Below are 15,077 nucleotides of genomic sequence, written 5' to 3' on the forward strand. Positions count from 1 at the left end.
CCTATTGTGGACAGGAATTCCTGTTATGTGTGAGTTTGTAAAGTGGCTAATGAAAAGGTGATGTGCCATTCCTCGAATTTATGTGGAACTTAATTTGAACAGTGCAAGAGATGAAGGGCAAAGGTCAATGTAGGAGTGGATTGATGAATTAAAATGACAGACGATCAGAAATTCAGAGTTGTTATTACAGGCCGAATGAGGGTGTTTTGCAAAGTGGCCACCCTATATGTTTTTTGATTTCCCCAGTGTTCAAGTGAATATATCATTTGGCATTGAATATAGCATACTAAATTAAAAGAAGCATATATGTAAATCACTTTTACCTGGAAGAAGTATTTGGGTTCTTGGACAATGGAAAGGGCAAAGATAAAAGGGCAAGTATTGCATCTCCTATACTCCTGTGGAAAGGTGCCATCGGAAAGGATTGTTGGTGATTTGAAGATAGGAGAAGGGTGTCTTAGAAGGATCAGCCCCTTTAGAATACTGAGGGGAGGAGAAGAGAAAGTGCCTTGAGAATATTGTGCAAATGGTGGAGGATAATGTTTTGAATGTGGAGGCTGGTCAGATGGAAGATAAGAATAAAAGAAACCTCATGTTGTTCTGGGATGGAGGACAAGGGGTGAAAGCAAAGTTCCAAGAAATGGATCGGAGAAGTTCAAGAACTCTGTCATGTTGGGGAATCCTCAGTTGAGGAAAAAAGATGTATCAGAAGGTCTGGAATTGAAAGTAGCATCACCAGAACATTTGCAACAGCAGATGATTACAGGGAGAATAGAACAGAGTCCTTTATAGGAAGCAAGATAAGAGGAAGTGTAGAAGGTGGATGTGGGAGCTAGTAGGCTTATAGTGGATATTGGTAGATAGCTTAATCCCAGAAATGGACACAGAAGAGGAATGGAAGAGTCAGAGTTGGACCATGTGAAGGTGAGAGAAGGGTGGAAATTGGAACCAGAGAATATGGAGTTATCCAGTTCAGGATGAGATCAAGAAATGGTACCGATCCAATCGGGTGGAGGAGGATGCTGCTGGATTGGTACTTGTTTGGCTTCTGTTCAAAAAAGATCTGAGAGGACTTGGGCCTTCATGGTGGGGGATGGAGTTGTAGAAGTTGTTCCTCTGTTCAAGAAAGGAAGTAGGAATGACCCTGGTGATTATAGGCCGGTTAATCTTACTTTGGTGGTCGGTAAGTTAATGGAAAGGGTCCTGAGAGATGGGATTTACGACCATTTGGAAAGATGCAGTTTAATCTGGGATAGTCAGCACAGTTTCGTGAGGGGTAAGTCCTGCCTCACAAATTTGATTGAATTCTTTTGAGGAGGTAACTAAGTGTGTGGACGAAGGTGGAGCAGTTGATGTCATATACGTGGATTTTAGTAAGGCGTTTGATAAGGTTCCCAATGGTAGACTCATGAAGTAGATAAGACTGTATGAGATAAATAACTGGCTGTATCATAGAAGACAGAGGGTGGTGGTGGAAGGAAAATTTTCAGACTGGAGGCCAGTTACCAGCGGTGTACCACAGGGGTCAGTGGGTCCTCTGCTATTTGTGATTTTTATCAATGACTTGGAAGAAGGGGTTGAAGGGTTAGTAAATTTGCTGACAACGCCAAGATTGGTGGAGTAATGGATGAGGTGGAGGGCCCTTGCAGGCTGCAAAGAGACGTTGATGGGATGCAGAGCTGGGCCAAAAAGTGGCAGATGGAGTTTAACCCTGATAAGTGTGAGGTGATTCATTTTGTTAGGACAAATTTGAATGCGAATTACAGGGTCAACGGCAGGGTTCTGAGGAACATGAAGGAACAGAGAGATCTTGGGGGTTCATATCCACAGATCTCTGAAGTTTGCCACTCAAGTGGACAGAGCCATGAAGAAGGCTTATAGTGTGTTAGTGTTTATTAACAGGGGGTTTGAGTTTAAGAGCTGTGGGGTTATACTGCAACTATACCGGATGTTGGTGAGACCACGTTTGGAATATTGTGTTCAGCTCTGGTCACCTCACTGTAAGAAGGATGTGGAAGCATTGGAGAGAGTGCAGAGGCAATTTACCAGGTTGCTGCCTGGTTTGGAAGGTAGGCCTTATGAGGAAAGGCTGAGGGAGCTGGGGCTTTTCTCTTTGGAGCAGAGGAGGAGGATGAGAGGCAACTTAATAGAGGTTTATAAGATGATGAGAGGGATTGATAGAGTGGATAGAGTGGAAATAGAGACTATTTCCTTGAGTGGATGTAGCTGTTGCGAGGGGGCTTAACTATAAGGTTCATGGTGGGAGATATAGGAGGGATGTCTGAGTTAAATTCTTTACTCAGAGAGTGGTTGGGGTGTGGAATAGACTGCCTACTGTGATAGTGGAGTCGGACACTTTAGGAACTTTCAAGCGGCTATCGGTTAGGTACACGGAGCACATCAGCATTATAGGGAAAGGGATAGCTTGATCTTGGGATTGGACATAGCTTGGCACAACATTGAGGGCCAAAGGGCCTGTACTGTGCTGTAATGTTCTATGTTTCTATGTAAGTATTGGATGTCCATGGTGAAAAAGAGACCATTAGGATTTTTGAATACAGACTTTTAAAGAGCTGGGATTTTGTAGGCTATAACTAGAGGGCATGGGTTTAAGGTGAGAGGGAAGAGATATAAAAGGCCCAAGAGGGGCAGTTTTCTCATTCAGTGGATGGTGAGTGTCTGCAACGAGCTGCTAGAGGCAGGTACAATATTGATTTTTTTTTTAAAAATCATTTAGACAGTTACATGGGCAAGATGGGTATAGAGGGATATGGGCCAAATGCAGGTCATTGGGACTAGCTTAGTGGTTTAAAAAAAATGACATGAACAAGTTGGGCTGAAGGGCCTGTTTCCATGCTGTAAACCTCTGACTATGTATTAACACCAAGAGCAGACTGCAAAAAGCTGTTAATAACAAGAAGTAGTGTGGAACATAGCCATGTTCAGGGTAGAAAAACTCGCAATCTGTTTCTTTCTATGTATTTTTTGAGTTGAAAGGATAACTTTTTTTGGCAGAGCAACAAATTGTAATGTTAACAACATTCTTGGCAAATAGTTCATTTGAGAACCTGACCTTGAAAGAACTCTAAAGTTCAAAGGATGAGTTTGTAAACAGTGGAGAATGCAAGCAAACTAAGGGACTTGTTTTTGAATCCTTGTATCAATTCAATCTTCTGTCTCGACTTTTTCTGGCCTGAATTTGCATACTTGTGTACTGTTGGTGATACTGCAATGTAGGAAACACCTGACATAATATATTCTGTTAACATTAAAGGTTAATTTAGGTGTTAATGGCTGGAGAAGTTATTGACAGTGTGAAAACCACTGGACTAGTACTCTTAAAGCCCAGGCCAATGCTTGATATGAGTTCAAATTCCACTAGCACGGCAGCTAATGAAATTTTAATGAATTCAGTGCAATGAATGAATCTGGAATTGAAAGCTAGTATCAGTTATAGTGACCATGAAGCTATAATCAAAAAACCCAATTGGTTCACGAATGCCCTCTAGGGAGGGAAATCTGTCATCTGACAGATCTGGCTGACATGTGATTCCTAACCCACAGCAATGTGGTTGACCCGCAAGGGCAATTATAGATGGATAACAAATGCTGTTCATCCTAGCTATATCCAGTGAAAGAATTAAAATTTTAAACAATTCTTGGATTTTTCATTTTGATGAACTTTAAATACTTAGAGACAGAATGGGAATATATGGAACAGATTGAATGCGAAATTCATTCTGCAACGTAACAGGAGATTTCTATAAATAAATGTTAAAAAAGAGAAAAGGGTATCTGTGATAGGTAGGTGCAAATTAACTGGATAATGTCATCAGGATGTGCTGAAATATCAAATATTATGAGACCTGACATTTTGTGACAATGGTGGGTTAAAGCTGTAAAATTCAAAAATTAAATAATGTAGGAGAGAGAATGGAGAGATAATCTGGATCACCTTTATTAATTATGGAATATTTATGTGGAACTTTTCATCATGACATTAAAGACGTGAACTCCATGGTATTAAGTGTCACACGTGATTGGTTGAGGAATGATTGCAATGGACCAAATGTTTTGTTTCTCTCATTTTGTTGTTTTTAAGTTCCCCTGAACTACTGCTAATTGGATATGTTTGTTTTACTACCTTTCATCTAAAGCCACTTTGAAAGAGGACATGATGGGTGCAGAGGAAGATACAATCGAGTTGGAATCAATGCAGAAAGCAATTAAAAAGCAGTGTTTACCAGATGGGTTTCATGGATTGGTTCTTGCCGCTATGAATAAGGTAAGAACAAAACAAACTTGTGCATAATTGTGCACTCAAAAGAGGCAAGTTAAAATTTTTGGGATCAACTGCAGCATTTCTAAAAAACTGAAAGAAGACCATAACAATTACAGGTGCATAATTACTTAAATTGTAAGATTTCTTGGTTATAGAAAGGTGCACATTTGCATTATGAATTGAGGTGCTGTGCATGATCCGTGAAGCAGTGGCTTTCAATTGTTTTGTAAGGGAAAGTTGTGTAGAATTTTCTTTCTACCCTCTTGTCATGTATTTTCTTTGATATTAGCAAGAGCGCTGAAATGGGGGTGATGTGGTGAGGGGAATGTCTCCTATCCAGGTGATAATAACTGCCGTTGTGATCTTTATACCTTCTGGAAATCCTATCCACAAAGTTTTCCAAGTGCATAGTTGTCATGTTGGCAGAGAATAGAATTGAAGTCATTGTGGAATGAGTTACTTGTTTATACTTTTCTGATTGTTGATCTGAAATGAAGCGCAGGTTTGATTCATAATATCACAACCATGCTTTGTTCCACTGTCTTCAACGCTTGTACCCTATTCTTTCTCTTGTTGTTTGGTGCTATGCTGTTCCCTTAGTATTGACATCCTCCTGCAAAGTGCAGCTCTGTGACCAAGGACTCACACTAACATTTCAAACTTAATATTTTTACTGAGTGCTCCCATTACTTTCTGTCCTTAGTAATACAGTTGGGGGTATAGTAGGGATATAGCATAAGGAATGTAATAGAGGGCTGTGTCCTCAGCTCCCTGTTGTACTCCTTTTACATCTATGACTCTGTGGCCAAATTCCCCTCCAACTCGATTTTCAAGTTTGCTGATGACATCACACTAATGGGTTGGATCTCAAACAACGACAAGACAGGGTACAGGAATGAGATAATCTGGTGAGCTGGTGCAATGACAACAATCTCTCCTCCTATGTTAACAAAATGAAAGAGACTGTCATTGATTTCAGGAAGCGTAGGGAAGAACATGCCCTTGTCTACATCAATGGGGATGAAGCAGATATGGTCAAAAGCTTCGTGTTTTTAGATGTTGAGATTTATTGCCTATCCTTGTATGATGTGACACTTCACTTCTGACAGACCCAGCAAATGGTCTGGTGACAGGAACATAGAAGTTTAGACTTTGACTTTTTCCTTGTTTCAAAAACAAAAAAAAGTGTTTAATGTATCATGAGCATGACTTTCAAAGCAATTATCTCTGGTAGGGCATAACCATTGCAAAGCCAGCAATGCCCACATCCTGTAAATAAATTTTTTAAAAACTCTTGCTGGGTCCCTGAAATGTGGGATATTTAAAACCTTGGGTTTAACTGACTGCAAATTTGGATGAACCATTATGAAATTTCAATAGCAAGTCAGCCCCTCTGAGGAGTACTTCTGTTTTGATTTGATTTATTGTCACCTGTATTAGTAAAAAGTGAAAGTATTGTCTCTTGTGCGCTATACAGAAAAAGCATATCGTTCACAGAGAAGGAAACGAGAGTGCATTTTCTTGTGTGCTGAGGAGTACAACAATCATTGTTGACAAATTTCACCACCCTCAGTCTTTCCACCATGCCTCCTGCACCAAAACCAGTTGCATATGTCATTAACTATATGCATTTGAACTATTTTCACATTTCGCATCTAACAATTATTGACTTGGTTATCTGAAATACTCAAAACATTTTGCATATATTTTCTCTCAATTGCAATAGCCAGCAGAGGTCCAAAACTGACCTTGTAGCTGTAAGAATTTCCAGTTAATGGCTTATTTTGTGTTTCACTGAGTTTTCTGTTCTGTGTATTTATTGGGACTTCAGTACAGAGTGAATCAGATGCCTCTACCACTTTGTGACAGAACCGTTTTTGTACATTATACTGACATACAGTAACATGGAATTGAATGGTAAGGGCATGTAGCAGTATGTGTTTGGCGGAGGTGGTGTTTTTGCTAAATCCACGATCCATCAAGTTTGATGAATTTGTACTTTACCAGGATCATTGTATGAATATTATTCGGTCAGTACATCACAACAACATAATATTGAGCTAATCATTAATGTTCAAACAATTTATACAGCTTAAGCCAGATGATATTTTGATTGCCTATTCACATGCCATCAGCATAATGACCAGTCAGTGTTACAGAATGTGACTTGCAGTGTGATCTGGCAATGATGCTGTATTGTGCAGTGCTCAAGACTAACCACTCTTTCAGTGCTCATGCAGTCAAATGCCTCAGTCATGGCAGACTTGCACTTTGTGGGGCGCCAGGTTCACCTTCCTTTTTGGGACCTCCCATGACATCGCATGCAGTGATGTGATGCCCTGCCCCCATTAATTTCTAGCCACTGTTTACCTCTTTTGTGTGAACAAATCAGGGTAGAATGTTCAAGGAGAATTCAATACATGCCCTTGGTGATTTTTTTTTTAAAGATTTTAAAAACACAGCAATGTTGATTGACCATATTTCATTTTATTAGACAGTAAATGCTAGTTTAAAATGACATTGTGATCCCACACACACTGCAGCCTGCAGGCGGTTTTAAACTTATCCTTTCAGTATTTATTTGCTAACACTTTTTCAGCTCAGTTACGTAATCAACAGCAAAGATTAATATTATAGGAATCAGTCTGATTATATCACCAGGGAACACTGAAATCACAGGTTAGTCATTCACTTACTCAGCTTGCCCTGAAAATAATGAAGTTGGCGCAAAGAGCCTCGTCATGGTTAGATGTAATTCGCGGATGACTTCTCCTGCTATGCAAACAATACAATGTGGAGAAATACAATATAGATAGCTGAGGAAAACCAAATTGCTTCCCAGTTTCTATTCACTCTTGCACTAATGCCTTACAACTCCGTGTAAATTTAAAATAATCTTTAATTGCTTGCAAATGAAATTGAAAGCCAGGATGACCCTCCTGGAAGATTTCAAAACAGACCATGCTCTGCGTTCACAGTCATGCCCTGAATTTTGCAATACTTGTTTAATCAGATTGTTACCAGGGCGACAGCACTGTTGGTTCAGAGTTTGGCCATAAATTTAAAAAAAATTAAGTCCAGAACTTGTTGCAGTGTTTGTGCACACTTTAGACCACAGTCAACTGAGCTTTTATGTGTGCGTTCAGTCACCCTCATTATCTAATATCTCTAGGGATGCTGAGAGCTTGCAGGAGGCCATGCAGGACGTACTGCGCTCATTGCCTCAGCTGGGATCTCTCCATCCTGAGGCTTTACTCGGCAGAATTTCACAATCTAGATTTCTACATAAATATCACAGGTATTATTTAAAATTGGTGTGGGTAAAGACTTACCACGAACGAAGTCACCTCAATGAGTCTGGATTAGTGTTTTCTTGTACTAAAGGGACTCAAACAGTCAGTGCCCAACATTGGCTCAAAATGAGCCTGTCAGCAGGCAATGCAGAGCAATCAGCAAATGCAGAGGTTTGATTGGAGCCCCCACAGCTACTGGCCAGCACAGGACCGTGATTGGTGGGACCCTGTCCCTAGCCACTTACTCATTGTAAGTCCATCTCTGTGTCTTCTCCAATCTTTGCTCAAATTCTACACTATCTCCAGGAATTGTGACATTTGGGCACACATTTCCCATTGCCTCTCTAGAAATACCCTCTTCTATTGGACTTCCAAAACTCCACATACCTATTCAGTTCTGCAAGGTGGGAGCTGTCTTCCATTCTTCATGAGCAACTGCCTACAGTTACTTCTGCCTTTGTCTCCTCCACCTGCTCACACCAGGAGAGCTGGTCACCTTGCAGCACATGTTTCTAAACTTGTGAGGTTTCATCAGGGTGAGGCTCCATCAATATGAGTGCATCTGCATTGGTGGAGGGTGCAATTGACAATTGTGATAGTGGAGCGTTGGATGCATTTTCCTCCACTGAAGTTGCCTACAATAACTGTCAGAAGGAATAGCCTATACATTGGTATAAACAATACAAACGAGAGTAGTGCCCCCTCCCCTTCACATGGACATGGTCACATTCCTTCAGCCTCTCTGACAGGCACCCAGTTCACCCCCTCAAACTTTCTGCCACCTTGGAAATTTCTAGGGTCTCCTCTTCCAGTCAGTACAGCAAGAAGCAACACTCCTGCACTGTTGTGACCTCTTTCTTGAATGCTGTTGGTTTTTTATTCTTCTAAAGTAAAGAGTGAGAGAGCTAATACCATGCTGCTCTTCTTCACCACATAGTGTCTAAAATATGATGTCCATAGCTGCAGGGTTACTTCCACAAGTGCTTGTGGTGCAGTGTAGCCAAGGTTCAGGAGTGCACCTGGGTATGCATATCTTCGCTATCCCTAAGCACAATGCTACGTCAGGCTGCTCTGCAGCTTGGTGTGTTGGTGACTCCAGAACTGGAACCTACCATCTGTGTTGCACTCAGCTTCTCAGATCTCAGACATTGAAGCACTTTGTGCACTGCATCCTGAGCCACCTCCATTCATGCTTGCTTTGTCTGACTCGCTGGCCACATCCTGATGCACTGCAGAAACAGGACACTCCTCTGGACTGCCGTCACCTTTAACAGAACCTCCACGGAAGCATCTGCAAATAGTGGGGCTGCCCTTCCATAGTTGTATGCGATGCTGCTACCTGACTGCATTCTGGTTTATGCGGGCATCTGTAATCATGGCTGCCGAGTGCCTTATAAATTATGCCTGTCTTGCTTACATCCTGCCTCAGTGTGTCTGCTGCCTTTAATTAGATGACAGGCACACCAGTGACATATTTAATTGATCATCTCAAAATACTATCTGGTGTCTCGCAATGATGCTGTAATGGGTCAGGAATCAGAAATAGACCTGATATCGGGGCCCTGACCCTGGGATGACAATTTAGCCTCATGTTCCAGTGTATAATAAGCACCTGCACATTATGATTCAGAAAAAATGCTTTTAATTATTAATATGCATTATTTTTGACTGGCATATCGGATGTTAAAACTATCTGGTAGTTACTCAATGCTCTGTTCCAAAGTATCTGTGTATGTATTGGTAGGGAATGGTTTAAAAATATGAATCATTGGGATCATTTAAGCAAGATCGCTGAAGATCACATCTGATTTATTGCAACATGATTTACTTGAGCTTGTATGGATAATTTAGCCAAATTTGCAATATTTTGAAATTGATTAGTGGTCATTTATTTAAGTGCATGCGATACCAGAGAAGTTAAAATATTGTAATTGTGGTTCTGTCCTTTGATGATGGCTTAGAATAATAGCGTCTCAGCTATTTTTAGGGTTAGTAGCATTAATGAGAGGTGGCAAGTAGAGTTTAATGCGAAAAAGTGTGAAGTGATTCACTTTGGAAAGAGTAACAGGATTACAGAATATAGGGCCAATGGAAGGACTCTTGGTAGTGTCGACGAGCAGAGAGATCTTGGTGTACATGTGCATAGCTCCCTGAAAGTTGGCACCCAGGTTGATAAGGTTGTTAAGAAGGCGTAAGGTGCGTTAGCTTTTATTGGTAGAGGGATTGAATTTCGGAGCCGTGAGATCATGTTGCAACTGTACAAAACTCTGGTGCAGCTGCACTTGGAGTATCGCATACAGTTCTGGTCGCCGCATTATAAGAAAGATGTGGAAGCATTGGAAAGGGTGCAAAGGAGGTTTACCAGGATGTTGCCTGGTATGGTGGGAAGGTCTTATGAGGAAAGGCTGAGGAACTTGAGGTTGTTTTCATTAGAGAGAAGAAGGTTAAGAGGTGACCTAATTGATCTAAGATGATCAGAGGGTTAGATAGGGTGGACAGTGAGAGCCTTTTTCCTTGGATGGTGATGGCTAACGCCGAGGGGACATGGCTTTAAATTGAGGGGTGATAATTATAGGATGGATATCAGAGGGTAGTAAGGTCGTGGAATGCCCTGCCTGCAGCAGTTGTGGACTCGCCAACTTTAAGGGCATTCAAATGGTCATTGGATAGGCATATGGATAACATTGGAATGGTTTAGGTTAGAGGGTCATTAGATTGGTTCCACTGATCAACGCAACATTGAGGGCCGAAGGGCTTGTACTGCGCTGTAATTTTCTCTGTTCTATGTATTGATGCTTACAAGTTAACAAATTGGTTCAGAAGAGGAAGGACCTTAAAACCGTCTGATCTCATTGCATCATCCTTTCATTACAGTATCTATCTGTTTCTTAAATTAATCCATTCTGGTCTTAGTTATCTTTCATGGCAACTGATTACCCTTTGTGAAAAGATGTACTTCCTGACATCTGTTTTTTGGTCTAAATTTTCTCCTCTATCCTCAACAAAGACACCTCATCCTGGTACCTGAACATATACGAAGTGCAATTTTGGATTTACTTTTTCTGTCCCATCTTAAATCACTTCAATATCAGTTGAAAACTCCTCCTGAGAGGCCTGTTTTCAAGACTGCGGAGCTTCGGTTTATCAAATCCACTAACATTATCTTGGATTGTTTTTTATGTAATTTAGTGGCAGGCTCAGAAAGGACAGTAGGACTAGGGGGCGCAGCCTCAAGATAAAGGGAGGGCAGTTTAGAACAGAGTTGAGGAGGAACTTCTTCACTCAAAGGGTGGTGAATCTCTGGAATTCTCTGCCCATTGAGGTGGTGGAGGCTGCCTCGCTAAATATTTTTAAGACGCAGGTTGATGGGTTTTTGATAAGAGAGGGGATTAAGGGTTATGGGGAGAGGGCGGGAAAGTGGAACTGCGCCACGACAGATCAGCCATGATCTTATTGAATGGCGGGGCAGGCTCGAAGGGCCAGATGGCCTACTCCTGCTCCTATTTCTTATGTTCTTATGTTCTCTTTACTTAATATACCTCACCCCCATCCAGAAAATCCCTCTGACCTTGCAAAGTCATGATGTGGACTTGCAAAGTACCAGAATGCTAGCCAGTTTCTAAAGTTCCTCTCCTCCCCATTTAACGAGTTATTTCAAAATCTGAGCTAATTTCTCCTGCAGTCATAATTTGTTTAATGACAGGTTTCTGTCCTTGTCAAAGCATCAAAATAGCCCTAACAAGTCATGAACATCGTTCCCTGCTGTACATTAGCTCTCCTTTGTCTCTCTAGTGCAGCCAGCCAAACAGTCATTTTCAGTTGATCAACTGAATGGAACTGCTATGTTTAATTTCATACTTACTTATTTGATCATAGCCAATGCGCTTCCAACAATAACTTCTAGTCCCAACACTGATACCTGTGAAGCCATGCAAGGACTTGTCTGCTTGCTGTTCATTATCTATAACTTATCCACTGAGAACATATGTTGATGCACCCATTCCTACCACACCACCACTTCTCTCTGCATGTCAGACAACATACCTAACATCCAGTCTTTGAAGACTACACATTCCTTCATCTAAATATCAGCATAATCATAATCATTGTCTTTGGCCCTTGTCTTAAACTCTGTACTCTTGCCACTGATTCCACCCCCACGCTGGCCACTGTTTGTTCCGGAGCCAGAATGTTTGCAACTTTAGTCTTGAGTTGATCAGAGCTGTGTTTCCAACTCCCTATCCTCTTCCTTACAAAGGCATCTGCTTCTACTGGTATAACGTTGTTTCGTCTCCTCCTGTAGCATATTTACTGATGACATCTTCATCCATGCATTTGTCAGTTCAAATGCTTTACTGATTGATCCCCAATTTGCCTTGTTGTTAACTGATGTAAAATTCAGATGGTTGCATCAAATCTTATCCATGTCCTTGCCCTCCAGCATCTTCAATTTGAAATTCAAATGTTTGTGTTGAAATGCTTTCATGACCACATCCTTCCCCACTTGTAAAACTCCCTGCATTCCCACCCCCATGTACGTCATTCTTTGACGATTGTGCCTTCAGTTCTCTGGCCTTCCCACATTCCCTAAATATACCTCTACCTTTTTTTCCTCTCTAGTCTTTCTCCTTTAGTTGTTTGTTATATTAGCATGGCATTTAATTCCAGACTCTTCCATTCTGGAATCTTTACTGCATTACCTCAAATGGCACCAGAGGCCCTTAAAACGCTATCTTCTGTTGATTTGCATGTTTGGACTGATGTGAAGCCTCATTTTAAAACTGACCATCTGGAGAGAACACGTGGATATTTTAGTTTTAAATCAGTGTTAGGAGAAAGCAGACCGCTGCCTTCTGACTTCAGTCTCATCACAGGAAAAATATTGACGAGCCTTAGGGAGATGTGTCTGTACCCAATCATAATCTGCACAGAGTTTCTTTACCGTGATCAATAATATCTATAGTGGCAGTGCAGCTTGGGTCTGTCAAATGTGCATCACACTTTACTACAACTGCAGGTCTTCAATTAATTGTAAAAATACACAGCTTTGAACATTGAACAAGCACAGTACAGTAGAATTTCAAAGGAGATGCACCGAAACCCTGTGCTTTGAGAATTCAAGATAGAAAAAAAGAGACAATATGTTATAAACTTGAGATGAATGACATACTTAAAAGAAACATTCACAATCAAAGCATTAGTTAGAATTAAAATAACTGTTGAATGAAATATTTACCCCCAATATATTTAGGCACAGGAGATTTAGGCACCAAACTATTAATTTATTCTGATCGGGGTTATGATCAGAAATATTAGTTTATCTATTGGTTTCAGATGCTGACTAAACTGAATTTGAACATATGAACTCGAAATAGGAGTAGCCACTTAGCCCTTTGACCCTCGTCTGCCATTCAATAGTACCATGGCTGATCTGATTGTAACCTCATTCCTACATTCCTGACTATCCCCTGATAACTTTTCACTGCATTGTTAATTGTCTATCTAGTTCTGCCTAAAAACATTCAAAGATTCTGCTTCCCCTGCCTTTTGAGGAAGATTTCCAAACATTCATCATGCTCTGAGAGGAAAAAAAGTCCCTACATCTCTGTCTTAAATGTGAGCAATTCCTTATTTTTAAACAGCCATTCTAGATTTTCCCACAAAATATTTTCCCATCGTCCCCACATCCACCTTGTCAAGAGCCCCTGGGATCTTGTGTGTTAATTAAGTTGTCTCTAAGTCTTCTAAACTTGAGTGAATATAAGCCAAAACTGTTCAACCTTTCCTCATAAAACAACCTGCCCATCCCAGGTATTAGTCTAATAAACATTCTCTGAGCTCTCTCCATCACCTTTATACTTCTCTTTGAATAAGGACACAGTATTGTATACAGTACCCCAGATGCAGCCTCCCCAGTGCTCTGCATAGCTGAAGCAAAACCTTTTGTAATCAATTCCCCTTTCAATCAATAATAACATTGTATTAGCTTTTTTAATTACATGATGAATTGCATATTAGCCTTTTGTGATTCATGCACAAGGACACCCAGATCCCTCTGAATCTTGGACCTCTTCAATCCATCACCATTTAGATAATTTTCTAGTTTATACTTCCTGCAAAAATGGACCATGTCACATTTTCCCACATTATACTTCATTTGCTAGATCTTTATTCATTCACTTAATCTGTGTCCCTTTATAGCCTCCTTATATCTTCATAATTTACTTTCCTATCTATCTTTGTTTGTCAGCAAATTCAGCAACCACACCTTTGCTTCCTTCATTCAAGTCATTTATATAAATTGTGAAAGTTGAGGACCCAGCACCACACTCTGCCTCATATTTACTGTGTTTTTTTGTTACAAATTCTTATAAATTTTATGGTTTCCTCCTTTATTATTTCTATTTGTGGATTCATTCATATAACATGAATTATGCAATTTGCTGGTGAGATATTCCAGTCCTTCTCTGAAATTTGAAGGTCCATTAGATACGTAATGTATATAACTGCAAGTAAAATAGTGATTGAATATGACCATTGCATTCTAATTTGCTTGCTAAGTATAACCTTCAACTTGTTCTTAGAATATTGATGTGATCATGTATAGTGATTCTTGTACTTGATCAGTTTTAGAAAATGAAATGTTCTTTGCAGCTGACACAGGCAGAGAACATTCAATATTTAGTTACCAAAATTACCCAGTACTTCCTTTGGACATGGCATTTATGATTTTATCTGTTTGTGTTAACAAAATATATAATTAAAGTCTGTATATTGGCAGTATTCATTTGAACATTTGTCACTTTATATAGGTGCTTTAGTTTTCTGACTGGGAGTTCGTTGAATTTCTTTAAATTGGCAAGTTGAACAGCCTGGTGCCATCACTTTAGCTCCATGTTATAAATGCCCAGTATAGTGGGACAATTGCAATCAATTTCGGCACCACTGCACAGAGATAAAGGTGACATTCTCACCAGAGAGAGCTCTAAACCATTTAATTCACAATCAGTGCAAATGCTCTTACTTTACTGCTGACTGCAGAATCCATCCCTTAGTGTCTTATAATATTGGGCCGCTGGTGGAACGTGACTGCTGAATATTGTGACTGTCATCGCATCTATAGAAAGGAACTGGTGACCAGAGCTAATACTCAATGAGAAACAGGTGCAAGATGTGGAAAAGGTATTTGAAACTTTTCTTGTGTTACTGCAGCGAGACACATTGCGAGTAGCATATGCATATCTACTGGAATGCATATGATCATTTCTTGCTTTTTGGGACTCATGATATTAGAGCAGAAAAAATGCAACACTGTTTTTTGGCAGATTTCTTGTAACTTTAATATTAAATTTTTTTTTAGATAATTCTCGGACCTCGCCTGCAACTGGGATTCTCCAGTTCTGCTGAAGGATCGAGGTTTGGCTAAGCGCCAAATTCTTTGTTCCCACTGGCAGCAGTAGCGAGTGTGAGAGACTAGAGAATTCCAGCTAAGGTTTTTCTCT

At 40.3% G+C, this 15,077-nt stretch overlaps 1 protein-coding gene across 3 annotated transcripts in view; it reads left to right on the forward strand.

Moving 5' to 3' along the window:
* Positions 1 to 15,077, forward strand: part of lrrk2 (leucine-rich repeat kinase 2) — a 157,843-nt gene that overhangs the window by 51,355 nt on the left and 91,411 nt on the right. For all 3 annotated transcript variants that reach the window (XM_080207288.1, XM_080207289.1, XM_080207290.1), the window contains one exon: positions 4,158 to 4,285. In XM_080207288.1, coding sequence (XP_080063414.1) covers positions 4,158 to 4,285 — 128 coding nt within the window. The remainder of the gene's footprint in view (positions 1 to 4,157; positions 4,286 to 15,077) is intronic.

The sequence above is a fragment of the Carcharhinus amblyrhynchos genome, chromosome 19, assembly GCF_965287045.1.
Source record: "Carcharhinus amblyrhynchos chromosome 19, sCarAmb.v2.hapA, whole genome shotgun sequence".
In the NCBI taxonomy this organism is placed as follows: domain Eukaryota; kingdom Metazoa; phylum Chordata; class Chondrichthyes; order Carcharhiniformes; family Carcharhinidae; genus Carcharhinus; species Carcharhinus amblyrhynchos.